General features: G+C 51.5%; 3 protein-coding genes across 5 annotated transcripts in view; 2 read left to right on the forward strand and 1 right to left on the reverse strand.

Annotated features, from left to right (window-relative positions):
- STIM1 (stromal interaction molecule 1) overlaps window positions 1–1,906 on the reverse strand; it is a 169,725-nt gene extending 167,819 nt beyond the window's left edge. Inside the window, exon 1 of one of the 3 annotated variants that reach the window (XM_031460206.2) lies at window positions 1,148–1,906. In XM_031460206.2, coding sequence (XP_031316066.1) covers window positions 1,148–1,286 — 139 coding nt within the window. In that variant the 5' untranslated portion in view covers window positions 1,287–1,906. The remainder of the gene's footprint in view (window positions 1–1,147) is intronic. The other 2 variants (XM_010988888.3, XM_031460207.2) reach the window with 2 other exon arrangements.
- Window positions 1,907–3,683: 1,777 nt separating this feature from the next.
- On the forward strand, window positions 3,684–4,744 carry LOC105096538 (glyceraldehyde-3-phosphate dehydrogenase). Its single transcript, XM_010988895.3, has one exon. The coding sequence runs from the start codon at window positions 3,765–3,767 to the stop codon at window positions 4,656–4,658; it is 894 nt and encodes a 297-aa protein (XP_010987197.1). The 5' UTR covers window positions 3,684–3,764; the 3' UTR covers window positions 4,659–4,744.
- A 7,289-nt stretch (window positions 4,745–12,033) lies between these two features.
- RHOG (ras homolog family member G) lies at window positions 12,034–23,735 on the forward strand. Its single transcript, XM_031460215.2, has 2 exons — window positions 12,034–12,182; window positions 22,521–23,735. The coding sequence occupies exon 2, from the start codon at window positions 22,589–22,591 to the stop codon at window positions 23,162–23,164; it is 576 nt and encodes a 191-aa protein (XP_031316075.1). The 5' UTR covers window positions 12,034–12,182; window positions 22,521–22,588; the 3' UTR covers window positions 23,165–23,735.
- The last annotated feature ends 583 nt before the right edge of the window (window positions 23,736–24,318 follow it).

Here is a 24,318-nt window from a genome sequence, read left to right on the forward strand (position 1 = left end):
AAAGCAACAGCCTAGGTGCCATGCTTGTACATAGGCAACCTTGGCCTCACTTAGAAGCCAGTCCTTGGGGTACCTGCAATCACAAGCAGCCCAGTCTAGGAATTTAAAAGGGGGTTTCCTGAGAAAGGGTCTACCACCAAAGCCAGCCTCTGGATCCATTAAGAAACTTCCTGGCCACCATGACCTACGTTTCCTTTTCCTCCTTTAATCAAAGGGTATTCACTGAGCTGCCCCCTCACTTGAGCTTGCCCCTCCACCCAGAAAGAACCCAGCTATAAACTCTCCTCACTCTGCAGCTCACTGCTTTGGGCAGATCACAGTGACAGGGTGAGAAAAATGGAGATAAAAAAACTGAATTCCTTCCAAGCCTTGTGTAAAACAACTGAATTTTTACAGTGCTCTTCTCTTCTGCAGCAGAACACGAGGGTTCTTGCTTTTTGACAAGGCTCCATGAGTGCATAGAAGAAGCCAGGACAGATCAAAAATATCATAGAATCCGTATTCTCATCAGTCAGAAGAAACAGAATGTCAACAAGTGGTCCAGGAATGATACCATGCCCATGTCAAGAAAAGGCCGTTTAACTCCCTGGTGGTAAATAGGATTCCATCTAAGGAATGGCCTTGATATTTCATATGGGCACAGCTAGGACACAGCAGATTACGGAAGGGAAAGGAGGGAATAGGGTTCCCACGCTTACTGGAATAGAAAGGCACACCTCAACACTAAGTTATAGAGCAACAGAGTTGGCCCAGCCCTTACTTTCCCTGCCTGATCCAAGTAGCCTTAACCTCCCTCTGTGCTGCCAAGTGCTGAAACTGGCCAATAGCAAAAGACTTATCATCTGCCCAGGCCATTCTTCCAGACAAGTAGTCTTGGGAAGGGGTCTTGGCTTGCTGACCTGAAAGGCCAAGATGCCCCAAAGGCAGACCTCTTTTCACTGCCTACAAAAGACATCCTAAGGAGGGATGAGGAAAGTTGTTCAAGAAAGACAGAGACATTAGCCACGGCTCCAGAAGAGAAAGAACTCCTTGGACTACTAGGAACCGGCAGTGCCATGTGAGTCCTCCATTAATCACACATGTAGAAACCTAGGGTTCAACTTGCCCACTTGGGCAACTCAGTTCTTGCCCGGTAGCAAGGCCTTACCTGCTTCAGTGGACTCCTCAGAACTGGCCCCCGAGCCGGCTCCTGTCGCCTTCTCGCCGTGGCTTTGGCTGAAGCTCTGGCCGTGATGCAGGAGGAGACCCCAGAGGAGCCACAGGGCAAGACGGGCGCACACATCCATGACTCCAGGTCCCAGTCAGCATGTGCCTGAAGTGGACACCTCGGGATCCCAGAGGCAAAGCCGGGAGCCCGGGAGGGCAGCCGACGGTACTGGAACCCCAGGCAAGATGCCCTCGAGGTGCCGCAGCTGTCCAGCCACCCGCGAGGCTGTCTCCTCCGAGAGCCAAAGGTCAAGTGTTCCAAGTTTGGGTGCGGGAGGAGGGCCGGCGCCTCCGGTCCAACACTGGGTCAGCCGGAGCTGCGACGACCTGAGCGCCCTGTCGGCTCGGGCCGCTTCCGGAGAGTTTGGACAGGGTGGCCGCGGAGCCGTCAGCTCCGCAGCCGGCTACACCCCTGAGGGAGGGGGTGAGCGGGCGGGACCTCCCGCGGGCACGGGAGTCGGGGAGGGACTGAAGGGAGGGGAAGAGGGGGGCACCTGGCCTTGCCCCGCCGAGGATCGGCGAGCTGCACAGGTTTGCGGAGGGCGTGCGACTCCTAGGCCCCTGCGGGCGCGGGAGGCTCGGGGATCCCAGGCCTCCTAGGCCGAGGTCAGCGCCCCCGCCCAGTCCCGTGCCCAGGCGGCCGGCAGTGCCCAGGTTCAGCAGGCGGACGCGCACGGGCCAGGCCCGGGACAGAGGCTCCCGGGCAGGCGGGCGGGCGGCGCGGGGCGGGCCCGGGGCGGGCGGGGGCGTGCTCTCCCGCAGGCCCGCCCCGAGCCGCCCGGCCCCCGGCGAAGCCCGGGCCCGCCCCAGCGCCGGGCTTATCCCGGAATAACCTGTTGGAGGCAGCCGCCCGGCGCCCCCAGACCTTGGCGGGCTCTCTCGGCCGCTAGCTCACGCTAGACCGGCAGGACCCCTCTTCCCGGCCAAAGGTCGGGTCCCGGTCTCCCCTTCCCCCACGAGAGTCTCTCCCGCGCTAACCGCCCGCGAACCCGCGGGCGGGCCCTTGACACGCAGTTGCTCAGGTAACCCAGGCCTGCGGCGGTAGCCGCGACGGTGACAGTTGCTGCCCTGCCCTGATCTCCGGGCTTTGGTGCTGCTCCACTCTCCTCAGCTCTAGAACCGGGCTGGACAGAGGCCGTCGGCACCACGATTGCCTCCCGGGGCTGTCTGAGGCGATAACGGCCGGGCCGGTCTCGGCCGGGGGCGCGTTCCCTGCCCCCCACTTAGGGCCACCATCCCAGGCTCCGCCCTCCCGCCGCGCCTCGCAGCCAATCGGCTTCCGCCTCTCTGCAGCTTAGGAACCCGCGCGCTTCGTCACCCATGTGCAGCGGCCCCTGGCGGGCAAATTTGGGTGCTGCAGACAGCTCCGGAGCGCCTTGGGAGGCCCTGCCCCTTTACAGAAGGTTGGGGAGTGAAGCTAGGACCCGCCCCGGGGGAGGCCCACTAGGGCCTGCTAGTGTTCACAGAGGAAGTGATGCCAGATAACAAAATGAAACGTCCAAACCACTATAGGTCAAATTGCCCTATACATCCCTCAAGTCTAGGCTAAAGGGCCCTATCTGCCTTCCTGACCTCCCTCTCCCTAAGCGAAGTTGGACGCCCTTCCTTAACTCTCACAGTCCGTTTTCCAACCGGCCCCTCAGATCCCCTCCCTTCTGAGGTTTCTGCGGGTAGGGCCTGTGGCTGGTTCCTCCCTACATCTCACTCTCCCAGCTCTCTGTGTGGCTTGGGGGTGTTAGCGACTTGAGAATGAGTGCCCCCATGCAGACTGAGCCGCACCTGCGCCTCCTTCAACAGAGCCTGCACTTCCTGTTCTCTTCTCAAGCAAACTGCCAGCAAATCTTTACTGAAACCTGCTCTGTGCCCTACCCTGTCCTTGGCACCGGAGGCAGGGGAATGGATTAGGCCTGGTCCCTCCTCCGACTGTGCTAAGCCAGCTACCTGTTCTGAACAAGCCTTCTGAAGAACAGGAACACGGATTTGCCCAACAGCTGCCTGGCTTAAGGGTTATGCTGTTGATATAAAAATACACATCTGACGTCATTACTACCACTGTCCCCACTCTCATTAAACCCAAGTCACACTGGTCTTCTTTAAGTTCCTCAAGCACATGGAACTACAGCCACCTCTCCTCCCTTGTATCTGCCATTGCTTCTACCTGAAACAGTCTCCTCTCCCCACCTCTCCTCCCACCAACTCCTCATGTAGCTAGCCTCTCATTCTTCCAGATACAGTTCAAGATCTCCTCAGAAACTCCTATTCTGCCTGCCACCTCTGGTCCAGAATTGGACCATACATATATCTGCCTTCCCCCACCGCATAAGACTGTAAGTTTTCAGAGGTCAGGGGCCATGCCTTATTCATCTCTGGGAAACAACCATCCAGCCATAGGCTTTGTACATACTAAGTGCTCGGTAAAAAAGCTGTTTGACATGAGTTAATTCATTTGATCACTCAAATATTTGTTGGGTAATAATTGTATGCTGGGGCTCTCTGCTCCTCCCCGTTCGACAGACAGCTGCATCTCTCGTGAGTGCCAGCTGCATCTCTGAGACACAATGGTGAAGGTTGGAGTGAACGGATTTGGCCGTATCGGGTGCCTGGTCACCAGGGCTGCTTTTCACTCTGGCAAAGTGGACATTGTTGCCATCAACAGCCCCTTCATTGACCTCAACTACATGGTCTACATGTTCCAGTATGATTCCACCCATGGCAAGTTTCATGGCACCATCAAGGCTGAGAATGGGAAGCTTGTCATCAATGGAAAGTCCATTACCATCTTCCAGGAGCGAGATCCTGCCAACATCAAATGTGACGCTGGTGCTGAGTACGTTATGAATTCCACTGGTGTCTTCACTACCATGGAGAAGGCTGGGGCTCACTTGAAGGGTGGAGCCAAGAGGATCATCATCTCTGCCCCTTCTGCTGATGCCCCCATGTTTGTGATGGGCATCGTGGAGGGACTTATGACCACAGTCCATGCCATCACTGCCACCCAGAAGACTGTGGACGGCCCCTCTGGGAAGCTGTGGCGTGATGGCGGAGGCACTGCCCAGAACATCATCCCTGCTTCTACTGGCGCCACCAAGTCTGTGGGCAAGGTCATCCCGGAGCTGAATGGGAAGCTCACTAGCATGGCCTTCCATGTCCCCACCCCCAATGTGTCTGTTGTGGATCTGACCTGCCGCCTGGAGGAACCTGCCAAATATGACGATATCAAGAAGGCAGTGAAGCAGGCATCGGAGGGCCCCCTCAAGGGCATCCTGGGCTACACTGAGGACCAGGTTGTCTCCTGCGACTTCAGTAGTGACACTCACTCTTCCACTTTCCATGCTGGGGCTGGCATTGCCCTCAACGACCACTTTGTCAAGCTCATTTCCTGGTACGACAACGAATTTGGCTACAGCAACAGGGTGGTGGACCTCATGGTCCACATGGCCTCCAAGGAGTAAGAGCCCCTGGACCACCAGCCCCAGCAAGAGCACAAGAGGAAGAGAGAGGCCCTCAGCTGCTGGGCAGTCCTGGCCCCAACTCGATCCCCCAACAAGCTGAGAATCTGACCTCCACACAGTTTCCCCCCAGACCCCCTGAAAAAGGGGAGGGGCTTGGGGACCCCTGCCTTGTCATGTACCATCAATAAAGTACACACTACCCAATAAATAAATAAATAAATAAATAAATAAATAAATAAATAAATAATTGTATGCTGAGAAATTGGCCCTAACAGAAGTTGAGCTCCTGAACTAGGTTCTACTAGACGTATGTTCTGAGCTAGGCGTCTTAAACTCAAATGGCAAAGTGGGAAAATATCTAATATTATTGAGAGAAGTAAGTGGGAGTACTCGGGAGTGGTGAGGACTGTGGCACACTGGTGATCAGGCAGGAAGTTGGACTCAGTATTACTGGATCATGTTTAGGAGAAGATGGAAATCTGGACTTTTAAATGACAGTCCTTTTTTTAGTACTAGCACTAATTTTTAGAGGTATAATTACTATATAGGCCACATAAAGCACATCTGCAGCCAAAACTGATCACTCAGATGACTAGTTTACCTTTTCTACCTAAGCCAACCCACCTGCCTGTACACTCATTCGTCTAAAAGGAAAAAGGAAAGTAAATCATGCTTAATACAACCACCTTGAAACTCAAGTGCATCATTTCCCTTAGCCACCACGTGATTTCTTTGGAGCTATGAGTGCAAAACCCACTTGGTACAAAGAGCCTGAGTCTTGGAGGCAGGAAGCACAGATCTGTTACTAATTCACACCAAGACCTTGAACTTCTCTGAGCCTGCTCCATTTCCTGTGAGATTAAAATTGTGTCTGACAGCTAAAAATAGAATTACCATATGCTGCAACAATTCCACTTCTAGGCATATGCTCCCCAAAAATTGAAAGCAAGACCTCAAAGAGATATTTGTATACCCATGTTCAAAACAGCACTATTCACAATAGCCAAAAGGTGGGAGCAACCCAAGTATCCATGGATGGATGAGTGGATAAACAAAATGTAATATAGGTATATAGATATATGCATACATATATATGCTAATGGAGTATTATTCAGCCTTAAAAAGGAAGGAGATTCTACATGCTAGAACATGAATGAACCTTAAGGACATTATGCTAAGTGAAATAAGCCAATCAAAAAAGGACAAATACTGTATGATTCCACTTATATAAGGTTCCTAGTGTAGTGAAATTTGTGGTCACCAAGCGCTAAGGGAAGGGAAGGATAGAGGGTTGTTGTATAATGGATATAGTTTCCATTTTGCAAAATGAAGAGTTCTGGAGATTGGTTGCAAAACAATGTAAATGTACCTAATAGTTTTAAAAATGTAAATTTTATATTATGTGTATTTCACCACAATTAAAAATAATAAATGGTGTCTGGGAGCCGAAGTCATAGCACAAACAATAGGAGAAACATTCTGGTCACTTCTCTGCCTCCAACATCATGATGTGACATCAGAAAAGCCAGTTCTCATCTGGATCTCAGTTTCCCCAACTGTAGGCTAGGTAGGTACAATAATATTGATCCAGTTCAGCTTTAATATTCTACAAAAGGGGGAAATCCTGAGACCTCATGGATCTTCCTGGATAAGAAGTTGTGACTCTCACCTCAAAAGACCCTAGGTTGGGTCCTCATGTAAATGCAGCTTCTGTAAGAACCCTCGCCACATTGCAAGTCTCAGGAGGAAACAGAGAGCTTGCTGTTTGTTTGGGCTTTGTTTTGTTTTGTTTTTTTATCTCTATGTCTTTTTCAAACCTATACACCAAGCCTTTACCATGTGCCAGGAATATCTCCCTTTTAGGGCCTTACTCCTAATAGATATTCTGCAGATGTTGGTTAAATCAAACTGGATTAACAATTCTTATGCCTCTATTCCACTGTTTGCAAGAGCTTTCACATCTGTTATCTCATCTGTCCCTCGCAAGAGCTCTGCTAGGTAAGTCAGAGACTATACTCATTTTACAGATGAGGAAACTGAGCCTGAGGAGATGAAGTGGCAACCACATCTCCTTTGGGATTTCCTCCCTATCCTCCAAGTCTCAGTTCAAGGGAAATAAATCGGCCATGCCTTGACCAGTGATGACAGAATAGCATGAATGAAAAGTTACAATTAGCCAAAAACAACAACAACGACAAAAAAAATAGATCCAGCTCAAAAGTACCCCCCTTCCTTTCTTTGGCACCTACTCTGACTTGTTCTGTCTCTCCAGTCTTCTGCTATACCTTAGAATACTTAAATAACTGGATTATGATTGTCTTCCCCATTAGCCTCTGAGCTCATCAAGGACTTCATTTTATTCATATTTGTATTCTCCCAGACTAGGACTTTATCCAATACAGAGCTGGTCCTCAGTAAAAGTGAATGAATGAATGATGTGTGTTCTGTACAGCAGTCTAGCTGTCCTTCCTCTACACCACAGGGTTTCTTATTACCAATAGCCTTCATTTGGAAAGTGAAAGAATCTTCAATAGAAGTGTACTAGACTCTGAAATCTGTTCAGAAAAATTTAGGAATCTGTGAGTTTAGGCTATGTTATCAGTGGTGCTCCCTGGTGTCCAAAAATGGCAAGTACAGCTATCCCTAAGAGGCTGCCCAGAGTCTGGCTGTGGAGGGAATGAGAGAAATCTTGGCTTCTAACAACTCTTCCCAGGCTAATTTCACAGTCATCTCGCCTTCCAGAATCAGTTCTAGACTCTTACTGCCAATGTTTACTCACTCATTCAACTCAATACTGAGCTCCTGTTTGTAACAATCCAGTTCCTATCCTCAAAGAGCTCAGTTTTTAGGGGAAATATATAGATGAAGAGTAATTAGTAGCTGTTGATAATGTCTTGAGAGGAATTGCTACAGGGGCAGATGAGGGAACTCAGAGGAGGGACCAGTAACTACCCAAAGCAGAGAGGCTGTGCACACGGATGTAGGGCCAGTGGGGGTTCTGGAATTAGGCTGCCTAGATTCACACCTTGGCACTGCTGTGTGACTCTGGGCGAGCTGAGCTGCTCCTGGAATGCACTAGGGCTGAGAAAGGAGGAATTTCCCAGAGGGGACTATGCCAGATGACCTGGGTACCACCCAGTTTGGAGAACATCGAAGAAGCAAAGGCGTCCTAGAGGCAAACAGGACAACTATTGTTCTGCCTGTCTGGGAGGAGGGACCCTCCTGAAGTATTGGACATGTGCTTGGTCCCCCCTCCCCCCATCCAGTTATTTCCTCAGGGGGAATCAGAAACAATGGATCCGAGGATGCGACTCTAGAACTTTGTTTCATTTGTCACTTCCCCTTTTCATTCTTCTGCTATCTCTGTATTGCCCATGGTCTTCCCATGTCATGAAATGAGACACTGGGCTTGTCTTTGTGGGTAGCAAAATAAGGGGAGTAATGAGGGTGAGACTCCTACTTCTACTCAGGAAGGGTGAGAGAGAGAAGACAAGGGAATCAAGAGGAGACCCAAAAGGCTGAGTCCCATCAGAGACAAAGAAGAACTCAGATTTAGGGTCAGCCTGAAGAGCCTGGGACTGGGACTAAGCAGAAGACCCTGAGGGCCACTAATGAGCTATAGGAGCTAGAGCTCAGTGACAACTAGGCTGGAAAGACCCATTTGGAAAACACCAACCAGGGCAGGGGTGAGATAATTCAGGGCCTTTCTCTTGTTCTCTATTTCCATTCGGCTCTTTTAGGGGAACTGAGTCAGCTTTAGCATTTTGACCTTGAGAAAGAAGAAAGAACTGTCAGGGGGAAAACTTGAAAACAACATAGGCATATGGAGAAATTAAGTAATGTTTATTTGTTGTACTCTTAGCAATCGGCTAGACACTCCGCTTGCTTATCTCATTTAATCTTCATAATCCCACAAAGAGCACAGTATTGTTATTCCAGTTTTAAAAAGAAACTAAATGGCTCTGTTACATGCTCCTATACTGTACTTTTGTATGATTACCTGTTTAAACACTAGCTCCCTTCTAGTTACATCAGGATAGGGGCTTGTCTATGATTTTACCACTACATCATTGGCATGCGACACAATACCTGGCCCAGAGGTTTTCAACTAGCATATGTTCAAGGAATGAATAAGAAAGGTCATGTGACTTGTCAAAGGCCACAATGTAAGTAGTACAACCAGGATGTGAATCCTGGACTGTCTGGTTCCAGAACCTGTCTGTGATCTTTCTGTTCTACCCTCACCAAGTGCTTTCACATGTTGTCTCACTTCTAAATACCCCAGTGTCCTTGTCTCTCAGGTGCTTGTGAGCACAAATGTACCCTACCTACCAAGAACTAACCTATTCAGGGAAAACAAGTGAGAGAATAGGAAGAAGAAATAGCCCACCTGGGGTAAGGCCCTCTTCTGACCCTCTTCAGCTCAGCATCTGCCTCCTCCAAGAAGCCTTTGCAGATAGCCCCACCTGCCTAACCTATCTCCCTCTCCTCTGGCCTTATTAGCCTTTCCTATATCTGTGCCATAAAAGTGGCTCCAAGTCACCTGGCTTCTGATAGTTCTACACATATTAGTGCTCTATTAAGGCAATTTGATTTCACAGACATATATTGAAAGCAAATGTGTGCTCTGGCCTGCCTGTGCCAGGCCCAGTGGGTGGACAAAGATGAATCAGACACAGCCTTAAAGGACTTACACTTAGTGGAGTAGACAGACATTAGGTACAGATACAATTAACTGGAGCACAAAGCAAGATGACCTAATGGTATTAAAGAACTATGAGCAATATGCTACATTCATAGACCTTAATTACTTAATTATTATTCTGAAGAGTATATCATAGGTCAGAACTCAAAGGTATCATCTGGTTCAACCCCTTGTTTTCCAGTGGAGGAGTCTGAGACCCAGAGAAGGGAGAGGCCTGGTGTAAAGTCTCTTTAGCCAGTCTGGCTGAGCCAAGACTAGACTTCAGGTCTTCTGAAGCCCAGCCCAGGTCCCTTTCCTCCTCCTCCAGTAGCTTCAAATGTAGTAGTCCCATATCCCATCAGACTATGACATCCTCAAGACCAGGTCAGGTTCTCTCAACTAAGCAAGCTTAACCAGGGCCAGGCATGCCCAAGACCAAGGGTTCAGGAAATGCAGTCTGACCCTAGGCTGCCAATACAGCCTTTTGGTCTACTGTACCTACTTTTACCACTATGCTTCCAAAATTGATTTTTACATATTTTTGCAGAAAGCTTAAAAAAACAACAAAAAAGAACCCTTTATCCATAACACTAGTATTTAAATCAGACCAAAGCAAACTAACTCTGGTTGAAAGGAAGAGAGGCCAGAGCCCCATTATTTTCCTGCTCTCAGGTCCTGGGAAGGGAACTCTAGGAACACAGTTCAAAAACCTTGATTCTGGGGCACAATTTTTAATGGCTTCATAGAAGCCATTTTAGTATATCCTCTACTGAACTCTGTCTTTAATGGAACCTCACAATCCTTTCTTCAATATCAAATGCTAAGCACTAGCCTTGTGTTTCCATTAGATTATGGAGGGGAATCAGATTTTCCTCTTGCCTTTCCTGGTTTCCTTTCCTTCCAAGTGCTATGGGGAGGGAGGAGAGAGATCCAAACTCTGCTTGGAGGATCAGGGAACCTTGCAAAGAAGTATCATGGAGAATGAATTCATGAATTCATCTACTCAGTCTTTTACCTGCCTGAACCTGGTAGAGGCTTTAACATCTGCATTCCATACCATACTCACTAGCTACAGGTACCATTGAGCACTTGAAATGTGTCTATCCAAAATTCATATGTACTCTAAATGTAAAAAGTACACTATATTTCAAAGATTCAGTGACAAAAAAGAATGTAAAACATCCTATTCAATAATGTTTATATTGTATGTTGAACGATAGTATTTTGGATATGTTGGGCTAAGTAAAATATATTATTAAAATTAACTTTACCTGTTTCTTTTTACTTTTTAAAAAATGTCATCACTGGAAAATTTTAAATTAAATATGTGGCTCATTGTATTTCCATTGGACAGCACTGGAAGAGACTATCAACTGCATGGCAGAGGTAGGGGTGTGTGTGTGTGTGTGTGTGTGTGCCCCAGCACGTGTGTTGTTGGAGGCAGTCAGGTGGGGAGTGGTTCATTAGGGCCAGATTGGGACATACTGAGTGGATTTCTCCTGGCAGTCAATACTGAAGGAAAGAAGTCAGGCAAAGGGAATAGAATGTGCAAAGACTCAAAGATGTGGGCAGGCACGTTGTGTTTAGGGAATTCATTGGTATAGTAGTATGAGTTTTTAAAAGAAGAAGAAAAGAAGCATTTGTTGAGTGTTTATTTTGAGCCAGGCATTGACAGCAGGCCTTTTACATACATTCTCATCTTCAAAACGACAGGATGGAGAGGGTTATTCTACTTTGCCAAAGACAGAACTGAGGCTCAGAAAGGTTAAACTGTTTATTCTCGGGTTGTTCTTCATCTTTATCTGGAAGGCCTCTTGGAGACAAGGAGCCTTTCGTACACACCTCCGTTTTCCTCCATAGCATCTAGCACGCATTTGTGCACGTGGTAGGCGCTCAAAAAGTTTGTGCTGAACGAAAGATACCCTTTCTCAAGTTAGAGCTCCACGCGCGAGGCCGGGGAGCAGAAGCACCAGAGGGCGCCCATGAGTCTGCCCATCCTCCCGGCCCCAGGGCCCAGGCAGGATTCGGGACTGGGTGCGGCCCTTCAGTCCCAAGCAGTTGCGCGCCCCAGCGAGAAGAGGGGGCGAGGGGAGCCCCATGTCTTCGCTCCGCCCTGCGCCCTCCTCAGAGCCTGGGCGCGCGGAGCCGCCGGGTGCGGAACAACGACACGACATCCTGTTTTTGGGGCCCGCGGCTCCGCCTGCCTCTCTGCTGATCTTGTCTTTCCCCGGGTGCTGACGCCAGCTCCCCTTCCCCCCGGTCTCCGCACCCTCCCCAGGGGTCTGAGGCCTTCCTACTGCTGATTCACCACCACCCCGTACTCCCCCGGGACTCGGGGCAGGGGTGGGGACTGCCCCAGCCTGACCCATTCTGGCCAACCCCCAGTCTGAGCCATCGCTCGATCCCTGAGATTGACTGAAGGCACCAGGCCTAGGCGCGCCTGTTCTCAGCATCTTCCCGCGGGGGTTGGTGGGGGCGAGATACGAGGAGGGGGACAAAAGTCTAGTGCCATGGCTAGGACCTCTACTGGGGTGGGGGGTGGCAAGGAGAACGGAAGGACTGACCTTAGGAGGCCTGACCTTAAGAGTCTCAGAGGCAGAGGGTTGGGGTTGGGGAGCCCAGCACCCGGCCGGGGTCCAGCCTGATGGGGGAGACCGGGGGTGGGGGGCCCGGCCGCCGACTTCCTGGTCGGGCCCCTCCCCGCCCCGGCCCGCCCCCGCGCCCCGCCCCGCCGGCCGGCCCGCCCCCCCCACTTCCTCCGGCCTCCCGCTCTCACTTCCTTCTTGAGCCCTGAGCCGCTGCCGCCGCCCCCAGCTCCCCCGCGGCGGGGAGGGCGCCAGGTGAGGTCCCTAGCCGGCCCGCGGGCTGGGGGTCCAGGGGTGGGGAGCCCGGCGGGCCTGGGACCGGACGCGGGCGCGGTCCCGGGAAGTTTGGCTGCGGGAGGCCGCAGCGGGAGGTGCGCGGCTCGCTCCAAGTTGGGCGGGCGCGGCCGACCGGGCGGGGCGGGGACGGGCCACTGCGAGCCGGCGGCGGCTCGAGGAGGGTGGGTTCCTGCACCGAGGGCGGCTGTACTGGCTCCTGGGAGCCGCGAGGGATCCCTGAGGTCGGAGGAGCCCCTGCTCCAAGAGAAAAGTCTCTGAGTGGGAGAGCTCAGAGCTGGGAGATGGGGTGCCCTCAGGAGTTGTGGGGGGCTGTTCCGAAGTGTGTTTAGGGGAGGGGGCCCTAAGGGCTTTAGAAGGCTCTCCCTCTGCTCCGGCAGTTGTGACACTTGTGAGGTTGAGGGAGGGGCGGTGTCTGGCCTTTAAAGCCTTAGATCGCAGAGAAAGAGTCCTCTGGAAGATCGAGGCCGGTCCAGACCTACGCTCACAGCCTGCAGCCCAAGGGCCCTCTGCACTCAGGAGGAAGATGGGGGAACCTCGCCGACGACCCCAATACTTTTCTCTGTATGTTTGTTTTTCTGAGGTCCAACCTCTCCATCCCTGAAACAGAGCGACAGGTATTTATTGAGCTCGCATTGGCTGTGCCTAGCTGACAAGTGCCTGACCTTGCTCTTTGGAGGGGTAAACTGAGGAAGGAAAGGGCCTGGTTTTGCCCTGTGACTAGATGTGGAAGGACCCTCATTCATAGGTACTGATAGTCCTTGACAAGATGGCATCACTGAGAGCAGGAGATGGAGAGAATCGGGCTTCTGGGAGGCAGCAGAGGTTCTAGCCTTGGGAAATGGTTGGGAGTCATCTCCTAGTCCCCCGACCCCCATTGTTAGTCCCTGAATTCTAAATGTTCTCATTCTGTCTTCCTCCACAAACCCTACGTCACCCTCTTCTCGCATCCTCTTCAGTCTTTTTTCCCCAAGACACACAGTCATGCCTGGGCCTTGACCTCTCGCCTACCCTTCCGCTCTGTCCATCTCTGTCCTCTCCCTGTGGCCTCCCCTGTCCCTTCCTTGCCCAGCTTCTGGCTCCCGCACACATATTACCCTCTTGATTCTTCCATCTTCCCTTCCTCTTGATTCCTTTCTCCTTCTTTTTCAGTCACTTATCTCTAGCTTTGCTAGAGGGGCTCAGGATCTTTGCTGAGTTTAAGAACCTTTTCAAACCTCCCTAGTTCAGAGAGGCAGGCTGCAACCCCCACTGATAGAGATGATGAAAGGGCTAGAAAACCTCTCTGTGTATGCACGTACAAGTGTCTGCGTGTCTACATCTTTATCTTTAGGAGACAAAATAACTGCCCTCAGCCTTGAGAGGGCTCAAAGCAGGGGAAGCCAGCAGAATGAACAGAATGAAGGGAACCTGCAGTGGGTGAGGTTGCGGTTAGGCAGGAGGAAGCAGTCTGTAGCAGTCAGGGTATCAGAGTAGAGTGACACAGGAATAGGACTGGTGAGAGAGGCCGTGGGAAATCAGATCACCCAGACCCTTGGGTGCTTGATCAAGAGGCCAGGCCTGGAGGCTGCGGGAGAGCCTGAAGGTCCCTGACTCCAGTGCTTACTGGTTCCAGCACTACCTGCCAGGGAGAATGGGACTGGGTCAGCTAGGTGTGAGGAAGGATTGAGAGGAGTAAAGGCAGGATTATGGAGGGAAGACTACAGCTGGTCTAACTTAAGTCTTAACTGTTTTAGCTTCAATTCAGGAAAAGAAGAGGGGCATGAGACAAAGATGTCTGCCCTCTCTTTCCTGCTGCCTTCCAGGGCCTTCCCAGGCTAGATACCCGTGTCCCCTCAACTTCCTCGAGGCCTTGGTGACCAGGAAGCCCTCTGGAGTTCTGCTGACCCCTTTGCCTTCAGGCATCCTCAATAAGCCTGGCTCTATAAGCTGTTGTCCCCATTCTAGAGCTCCCTCCTCAAGCCTTTGAGATGCATGCTGAGAGATCCTGCTTTTGCCTACCTCCTCAAGTCTACTGTATTTATTTCTCTCCACTAGAAAAAAAAAAAAAAAAAGAGAGAAGTGGAGGGAAGCAAGTCTACTTTGTGGGATTCCCAAGCACAGCCAGATTTAAGGACTATCCCCATTCCCCATTCTGTCCTCTTCCCTTCTCATGGTTGTCGCTGTCCCATGGATGGTCCCTTCCTCTGCACTCCTGTCTCTCCTGCTCTCATTCTGGGAGGTATAGGGGGTTTGGCCCCAGGAGGAAATCCCAGGGACCAGCATAAAAATCCCAGCTCAGGGAAGGATATGTATGCAAGGCACTCTCCGAGCATTAGGGCTCAGTAAAAAACCACCCAGGAGTCCTGACTCCCTGCCTGCCAAATTAGTACTTATTTTAGATAACTGAGCAACCCATAGGCTCTAAGGGTGAAAATAGGATGGATGAGACAGAGCTTCTCCCAAGCAAGATCTGGCCCCACTGGAGGTTTGAGCTAATTGCATGAAAGTCACTGCTAGAAAAATGTGACTGGGGTGGGAGGGATCTAAGTGGGGAAACAGGGGGAGGGAGGGGGGGATGTGCCTGCTATAGGGGACTGCTGCTGAGGTCTTAGCTAAAGAAATATGGTCAAGGTCTTGACGTGAACAGAACTGATATGAGATTGTTCGGGTCCTGGCTGAGAATCTAGGATATGGAGGGTTGTTTCTGGCAAGATGTTAGGGCAGATGAGGTGGCTGGTGTGACCTTTTAGGGGTCATGAACAAGAAGATTTGAAAGGTTGTGGCTGTAGTGAGACAGTGGGAAAGATATTAGAATGCAGGTAGCTGGGCAACTGGGAAGAAATGGGTGCCCCGGCCCAGACTGAAGACCCCTCCCTGCATACACAGTGCAGACCCACTAGTGGTGAGACTTGTAGGAGTCTGTGAGAAGGGAAACCAAAAACAGAGCCAGGGCTGCCTCCCCAGAACAAATGGGTTTTCCTGTCCAGGGTCCAGCTTCCTCTTTTGTCCTCAAGTCATGGGGGGAGGGCATCTCCCCAGGAGCTAGAGCCAGAGAAGGCACTCCCCAGCTGGGGCAGGCTGTCTGTCTGTCCAGTAATGTCTGTTCTAAATCATATATGCTCGGGTATGCTCTTGGCATGAGGGCCTGGAAGCAAAAAGAGCTCAGACACCAACCTCGCTCCTTTGGCCCATTTCCCGAAGGGATAAACCATGGTAGGGCCATCCTGAATGAGGTCAGAGGGATAGGCCCATTCCCAGGCTGGAGGTCAAGAGACCCAGGTCCTTGTCCTGGATTTGCTCCCAACCCTCTGTGTAACCCTAGTCAATTTTGTCTCTTGTGGCTCAGCTTCAGCAGTAAAAAGTTGTCTATCAATACCTCAAAGAGCATATAGAATACTGAGAGCTCTGACTCTCCTTCTCCCAAGGGCCCCTCATAGCAGTGCCCTGACTCTGGGCCCAGCCTTGAACAGTCTCTATGTGTCCAAGGACAAGAACTGTGGTGTGCCCCCTTTCCCCAAAACACAAGAGAAGAAGGCAAAGAGTGGCAGGGAATTTGCCAGGGGGTGGCAATATGGGGGAGTACCTGGTGCCTGGCTCCAGCTCTGCCCCACTGACAGTGGAAAATAGATACCGGAGTTTCCTCCCTGGTGTTTTTTTCCCTTGTGGAAACCCCCTCAGGTCTGGGGCGGGCTGAAGGGCCTGGGAGGCCCTGGGTCTCTCTGTGGGTATTTTCAGGTGGCGGAGGCAGGATTGGGAGGATGGCATTTCTGTACAGCCTCATGTGAAAAGAGCAAAGGCAAAGGAAGTGCCACTTCACGGGCCTTTTGTGGGGCCCCCCAGACTGCTGAGCTGCTGGGGCAGGGAGGAGGAAAGGAGGAGGAAGCCAGGGTTGAGCCTTCCTCTGTGCTGCCTGGTGGGGGAGGGGCCTGCCTCCTTAACTGCCGCCAGAGCTACTCTGGCCCTGGGGCTCACCCTCTATGGAGCACCCCAAGTGCTGGTACATGGAAAGAACAGGGACCGAGTAAAAGGGTCCCAGCCTCCCACAGCCCTCCCAGCTCCAGCTGTCGTTTGTTTCCTCCTCCTCCCCAGCCCCTAGTGGGCAGTCAGCTCACTCCATCCTACCTGGGGCAGTGCAGGACCCTATGCAGGGCTGAAGGGTGGAGAATGGCAAGAGGTAGAGAATTCTCCAGTGTGGATTTTTTTTTAAGGCTGGGAACTAGGCTCTCGGGTTCTGTCCCTGCTGATGGGAGAATGGGAAGAAAGAGCAAGACTCAGCCCTTGGCCTGTTCCCAGCCCCACACTGACCTCATGTCTCTCCCAGCGTCCTCCTCCTAGCACACAGCTGCAGCCCCTTTGAGCCTCTTTGTACCACCTCTCCTCCTGCCTTCTATTCAAAACAAACAGACTGGCAGAGCTTCTGCAGCTGATCCAACACTGACCCTGACCTTGGCCTCATTCTTGACCAGTCCTGATAGTCCCAATCCTTATGCCCATCAGGACCACTTTTCCTATCCATTCTCCTCATCACCACTGGGCTGGCTATGCCTGCTCCGCCCCTCTCACCCTTCCATTTGAGGACAGGGCAATTTAGCCTATGTGTTCGTTAACCCTAAATTGCACTCCTGGTGCAAGGGTGGGTAGGAGGGAAGCTGGTTACCCTTGTCTGGTGTCTCCTAGGCATGGAGGTGCTTCCTTGTTCCCCGAATCAAAGTCTGGATTGATGGGATAGGAGATGTATGCCTGTCTGCAGCTTTTGCTTAGCCCTCTATTGGGCTTCTGGAAGTAAGCAGGGCCTCCTCATGAGGCATCCAGTTAGTTCAGCACAATGTAATAACAGTGCTGGGGAAGGTAGGGCAGAAGAAGGGGTGGCTGTGGTGTCCTGAGTAGCTGGGGAACAGAGCTGGGCCCTGAAGGACTGGAGGCTCTAGGGTGAGGGGCAGGAAGGGTTGAGAGGAAGCAGAATTCCAGAAAGAGGAACTCCCATGTGCAAAGACGTGAAGGACAGATTGAGTTCATTCAGGTATTTACTGACAGCCACCGTGTGCTGTGCTCAGCCTAGGGAGACAGGTCAGCCAGGACCTTGCCCCCTAGGCCCTCCCAGTCTATGACCAGAGATAAGATTCAGATCAGCTTCCACGTGACATGTGATAGAATATACCTGTGAGAGAATCAGGGAGCAGACCTTGGGTAGGATAAGTCCTCTATGACTTGGGTGACTTACAAAAACTTCCCTGGAGGATGTGGCTTGGCTCTGGAGGACCAATGTAGAAGGATCCTTTGAGGCAGTTGGAGCCTTCTGAGCTGCTGGGTTGGGGGTCAAAGGATGGAAGTGGGGAAGAAATGCTGGATTCCCACTAGGACAGTGAATACTGCTGTTTCATGTGTTTTGGGGAAGAAAATGTGGAGGCTCCTTGTAGAGAGCATCACGGTTATGTGGCCAGAGCTCAGGATCGGAATAACCAGAGTGATGGATTATAGTTAGAATGAGTTTCAGGGAGGGCTGCACAAAGGGGATCCCTCATGTCAGGGAGGCAGGTTTGTAAGTTTCCACTGCTTCCACACCCCCCTTCTCTTACAGCCTGTTCCTCCCCTCCCCCACTCCCAATTGGGACACTTCCCCTGCTATAACGGCCACAGAGATCTGGCAATCAAGCAATCTGCTGCTTCCTTTCCCTCCCCCATTCTGGGCCTGCCTGGGCCACACCCCGAGACCAAGCCCCACTGGGTACAAGCTGGGCTCCAGGGACCACACTCAGACAGGGTGAACCCCCATGGGCTGTGCTCCCCATGGAAGCCAGGTCAGGCCAGTACTGGGAAAAGAGATTTTTGCCTATCCTAGTCAAAGCTTTCGGCTGCCATTGCTATCTAAAAAGATTCAGCATTGCAGTGTTGGCTGTGGGGTTTAGTCCAGACCGGGCTTCTGACCTGTCTATCGAGATCGCAGTAACAGGAACAGAAGCAAGCAGACCAGGAGGCAGTGGTTGCACAGTCCCATTTGCCTAGCCCTATATTCAGCTTTTCTGTGGGGGAGTCGAGAAGCTCAAGCTTCAGTATTTGGGGAGCAGGGGGCATCCTCAAGCTAAGGCACTCATGTACGACTATTGGAGAAGGAGTCACACAGAGCCAAAGAAGGGTTCAAAGGGTGGCCATGCTATGGAAGTTCAAAGGAGAATTCAGTCGCCTCATGGGACCATGAGACTTAAGCCAGGCCTTGAGTCAGGAAGATTTGAGAGGGGAGAGGGAACGGCAGCAGAGAGAAGAACAAAAGTTCAGGGGCAAGAATGATCCTGGCTTGTTTACACAAGACAGTGAAGACCCCTGGGGGTTGGAAACTCACATTGCAAGGTACCTGCTTTGTACACATATATTGCACATCAGCACACTTAATCCATGTAACAACCTTATAAAGTTGGTACTGTTACCTAGCTCATAGCACCAGGACTAGGATTTAATCCCAGGAGTGTCTGACTCCAAAACCCCTGACAGATTATGAAGAACTCTGAGCACCAAGATGAGGGACAGGCAAGATCTGAATTAAGTTGGGAATAGAAAGCCAGAACAAGTCATTGTCATTTGGCTAATACTATACCAATCGGCAAACAATTTATTTTCTAAATAAAAGTTCTTTTTTTAAAAAAAAAAAAGTGACCTAGTGAGTAAGTCAAAGTTGATTCCCCAACCCCTCTCCTTGTTTGACCCCCTGCAGCATTGACTGTCCCTTCTTCCTACGTGATACAGGCTAGACCCTACGTTTTAGCATGTGCCCTCCTTAAATGAGTTGTAGCAGCTTATTTCACCCAGTTCAAGCCATGGATTTCAGAGAAAAGAGTTGTCCTGGGAGAGAATAAGGGTCTGAACTAGACCTGAGTAGGGAGGAGTGGACTGACACCACCACTCAGACACCTGCATGCTCAGTGTTTCCTGCCTCTTGGTGTGAAAGGCTTTGTTCTTGCCACCTCCTGTGTGCACAGCGCTGCCCAATTTCCCAAGCACATTCCTTCCCATGCTCAGGATCCTCACTGCTGTCCTTTGAGGCAGGGAGGGCTAGTTTTATCACACCTGTTGTGCTGATGAAGAAACTGAGGTTCCAGGAAGGGAAGTGACTTACTTGCTTAAGGTCATAAAGTCAGCCGGTAAAGGGTAACTTGGAGGCTGTGTGACACATTGAGGAAAACACCAGGCTTTGCATCACAAAACTGGGGTTTGTGTCCTAGCTCCCATGCTAACTGGCTGTGTGACGCAGGGTTTCTTTTACTGCTCTGCATTTGTTTCCTTATCTGTAAATAGGAATAGTACTGTTAGGTTGTTATAAGGATCAAATAACATAATACCATGTGATCTATACAGGGTTGTACCATGTGAGGGCTTTTAATCAAAGGGCAGAGTCAGCAGGTGAATGCAGGTCAGATTCAGGTGTCCAGTGCTCTTGGCCCTATAAAACACTGCCTCTGCCCTGCTTGTTTCTGGACACCATCCCACTCATGATCCTTTTCCGGTGTCAGTCCCTGTTCCCTTGCCAGCCCGGAAGCTACCCTCTCCCTCCCTGCTCCTTTGAGGGCTGATTTACTGATTGCTGGTTGATAACCCCTCCCTAGAAAGCAGCCTGGAGCCAGCTGTACTTCCAGTCTCTTGGGCCTTGTGACTGCCGGCCAGAGTTCCCTCCTTGCCTTCCTGCCTGGGCCAGCCCTGTGCTGGGCTTGAGGGGGAAGGGTTCAAGGTCACCCTACCATGCCCACTCCCCTGCTTTGTGTGGAAGTGCTGAGGTCTCCCAGCTAATACAGTGGACAAGAGTAATGGCACCAACACCCCCACCCCAAGATGCTCTCTCTTCTCCCCAAGGAAGAAGCCACAGAATCCTGAGAAGATGAAGGCGCCCTGACTTGCCCCCATGTACCTAGGTCTTGTGCATTTCCTGACTGACTCGGCCCTCCCACTCCACCCCCTGTTCCTGAGGGCCTTTTCTTTTCCCATCATCCTGTCCCCTGCTCCCAGGGCTCTTAACATCTCATTTCATCCACTTAGTACCCTTGCACAGGCTTTTTTCTCTTCTTTTCATGGATTGGGAAACTGAGGTCCAGAGAGGGTAAGTGCCTCATGCCTGGTTACGGTGAGTCAGCAGGAGAGCAGAGCTGGGGCTCAGACTTAGGTTAGGTCCCTTGACTTCTAGTCTAAAGTTCTCTCCACTGCCCTAGAGGGTCCTTACTGTCTTCTTGGACCCATACCCTGAGGCCCTCTATCCTCTTTCCAGAGGTTGAACACACACACTTATTTATACAAATAAGATGGAAGTATTTTTTAATATGAACCAGAGAGGCAACCTCATAGAATGAACCCCTTTCCCTCCCAGCTGGTCCCCGGGGAAGTTGGGGCCTGGGAGGGAGCTGGCACCAAGCCATGGGTCCTATGCAGATTCCACACCACCAGAGTTCCTTTTCCTGTTTCCAATGGTGGATTCCCCTTTCTCCTCCAAATTTGATTTTTGAGGCTTTGGAACCCAATGTTGAGAGGTCAGGCTGGGGGCGGGGGTGAGCGATTATCAGACTAGGGTGCAGTCTTGCCATGTATGAAGTAAAGTGGGGAAAATGGGCCAGTGGTGATGGTGCTTGGGTGGAGCAGGCAATACTTAAGAGATCTGGGTGTGTCTAAAACAGGGCTGTCCCCCTTCCAGGGAGCAGTGACCTGGTTGTGAGAGAGTCAGGGAAAGGAAGTCACATACTAGCCAGAAAAAGTCCCCCATGGCTGAGGGGAAGTAGCCAATTAGAGGAGGACCCTTGCCACGGCAGTATAAATAATCATAGGGTTTCCAGAAGCTCTGTTCTGTTCTAGAACTCGGAAGAGCAGTTCCTCACCCCGAGGCCCTCTGAGCTGCAGAGGGGACCAGGATGATGGCTGGAGGGGGGACTCCTCTCAAACTTACCCCACAGATAATTACAGCAGCCAGTTCATTTGGTACTTCCTATGTGCCACACCTCACACCAAACACTCTTTACATGTTAGCTCATTTCATGATCTGACCAATTCTAACCCAATAGGCAAGATTATCCCTATCTCACAGATGAGAACATTTGAGGCTCATGAAACTTAAATATGTTGCCTGAGATCATACATGACTAGTTGATTAGAATCCCTGGCTAGTCTGATTCCAGCATGTGTTCTCAGTGATAGTGCTTTAATGCACCGTGTTCTCTACCCAAGAGTCCGGAAGCCCCTCAAATTCTTCAGAGGCACAGGCCACGGTCTCAGGAAAGGGACAAAAGATTGAGGAGAAAACCAAGGTTTTTTTCTTACTCTTTTGTTCAACCCTCTTGGCTGGGTTTAGAGGATCTGCCTTACACCACCTTGAGAGAAGGTGTGGACGTCTGTGAGCCACAGCTTCTGTCTCATTCATTATTACACACCCAGATTCCAGACCAAATCCCAGCCCTGGCTCAGTCTCCAGTGCTCTCCTGCACTGAGTTGCCAGCCTGGGTTTGTGTGGCCAGATAGGGTTTCCCATGCTTCCAAAACTGATGGGGTACGTTCTCCCACCTCTTCCCCATCCCCAGGGCTCCTGGATTGAGATAGGGCAGCTGTCTGGAGAATTGTGCTCCTCACTCCACAGGTTTCTCATTGAACCTTTTGGTTTGTGCTCAGTAGCCAAACCAAAGATGACAGGTTTGGAGTTGAAACAGTGCATTAGGCAGGGTAGCCCTGAGTTGGGAGAGGATCCATCCATGGCTGCATCTCAGAGTGACCTGGGTCAGCTGCCCTGTGCCAGAAGCCCACTCCAGTCTACTTGGTGGGAGAGGTCCACATCTGATAGAGGATCTGGCAGATCCCTATACTTGTGCACCCTCCTTTTGTGTCTATACTTCCTGGAGGAAAAATAAAAGTAGCTGATACTTATTGAATGCTTATTATGACTAGGCACTGCTCTAAATGCTTTATGTGTGTTAACTTATGTAATCCTCATAATAACCCAATAAAGTAGGTATTATTTTATCCCCATTTTACAGATTACAAAAATGTGGCATAGAGAGGTTAAGTAATTTGCTCAGAGTCATACACTAGGAGATAGCAAAACCAGATTTTGATCTTAGTCTGGCATCAGAACTTATGTGCTTCACATAATATATTACACATTATAGTGCCAGCCTCCTTATCCCTGAGCATCTTTGCTTGTTCTCAGGGCCTCTCTCTCATTGTGTGTCTGTCTCTCTGAGGTCTGTCTTGATGGGACTGCAGGATGGTGGCAGGTGAAGAGTACTGGAGCTGGTTTCCCTCTGTAGGCCCCATCCTTTCTTCCTAACCAAGAGTGTCCCTCTCATCTGTCCACAGGTCACTGAATCCAGAGGGGTCCAGAAGGGGAAGGAGGCATTGCCTCCGCTACAGCAGCTTCACCCACGATGCAGAGCATCAAGTGTGTGGTGGTGGGCGATGGGGCTGTGGGCAAGACGTGCCTGCTCATCTGCTACACAACCAATGCCTTCCCCAAGGAGTACATCCCCACAGTGTTCGACAATTACAGCGCCCAGAGTGCAGTTGACGGGCGCACGGTGAACCTGAACCTGTGGGACACAGCGGGCCAGGAGGAGTACGACCGCCTCCGCACACTCTCCTACCCTCAGACCAACGTCTTCGTCATCTGCTTCTCCATTGCCAGTCCGCCCTCCTATGAGAATGTGCGGCACAAGTGGCATCCAGAGGTGTGCCATCACTGCCCCGACGTGCCCATCCTCCTGGTGGGCACCAAGAAGGACCTGAGATCCCAGCCTGACACCCTCCGGCGCCTCAAGGAGCAGGGCCAGGCGCCCATCACACCGCAGCAGGGCCAGGCGCTGGCCAAGCAGATCCACGCTGTGCGCTACCTCGAGTGCTCGGCCCTGCAGCAGGACGGCGTCAAGGAAGTGTTTGCGGAGGCTGTCCGGGCTGTGCTCAACCCCACGCCAGTCAAGCGTGGGCGGTCCTGCGTCCTCTTGTGACCCTGGCACTCAGCTTGGAGGCTGCCCCTGCCCCCCCACCAGTTGTGCCTTTGTGCCTTGGCGCCTTGTCTGCCCCCAGCTGTGCCTTAAGGACTAATTCTGGCACCCCTTGCCAGGGGGTCCTCGAATGCCTTTCTCTCCTTAAGGAGGCCCACAGGGAAAGAGGCTTTGGGCCCTGCCCTACTCTGCTTGGGAACACCAGGTATTCTCGAGAGCTCACCCAGGCCAAGGTTGGAACCCTCCCCAAGAAGCCAACCCAGTGCCTCCTCCCCACTTTCCCCTACTGACCAGTTGATCCAGCTTTCCACACAGATGTTGCTGGCTATTATGGTGCCTTCTCTCAGGTTAGGACCTCTCAGCCATCCCTAACCTCTCCCTTGCTGCTCTTCAAATTGCTCCCCCCTCAAGATGCTCTCTCCCTTCCCCAAAGAAGGAGCCACAGAATCCTAAGATGAATGTGCCCTAACCTACCCCTATGTGCCCAGGCCTTATGCATCCGCTGACTGACTCAGCCCTCCTGGGGGGCCTTTCCCACCCCCATCAGCATCAATAAAACCTCCTGTCTCCAGTGGCCCTGCCTCCTCCCTGTGTGTTGGGCATTGGGGGTTGGGTAGGGGCGGGGCATGGGCTAGGGCTCCCCAGAGACTGGGCGCCTTTTGTTTCCTGCAAGAGGGGACAGGAGACAATAGGCTTCATTGTGGTCCCCCCCACCCCCCAATTTCCCTAACAAAGCTCTGGGCTCCCTTGGAGGGGCCAGTCTTGTTCTGGGGCCCAGTGACAGAGTCTGTAGTACACTGGGATGCAAAGCATGAGGGAAAACTTCCTGATCGAGGGCCCAGAAAGGGAGAGGTTGAAAGCCATCAGCCTGCAGACAGGTGCTCTCACAGTCACACATCCAAGAGCTGACCCTTATACTCCCAAGGGGACAAATCTTTACTGACAGAGCCAGGGCTGGAACTCAGGGCTTTGTTTCAACCTAAGACTTCCCCAGGTATCCCAGCTTCCAGGCCTGGAGTAATTACAGGAATAACTCAGTCACTCCTGCTCATCAAAACTTGAGGCTTGGGCCAGTCTTAGGCGACTGACTACTGGTCTAAGGGGGGTGGGAGGATGCCACAGGGATCATACCGTGCCATGGACTTCCCTCCATCCTG

Source organism: Camelus dromedarius, chromosome 12, assembly GCF_036321535.1.
Source record: "Camelus dromedarius isolate mCamDro1 chromosome 12, mCamDro1.pat, whole genome shotgun sequence".
Taxonomy (NCBI): domain Eukaryota; kingdom Metazoa; phylum Chordata; class Mammalia; order Artiodactyla; family Camelidae; genus Camelus; species Camelus dromedarius.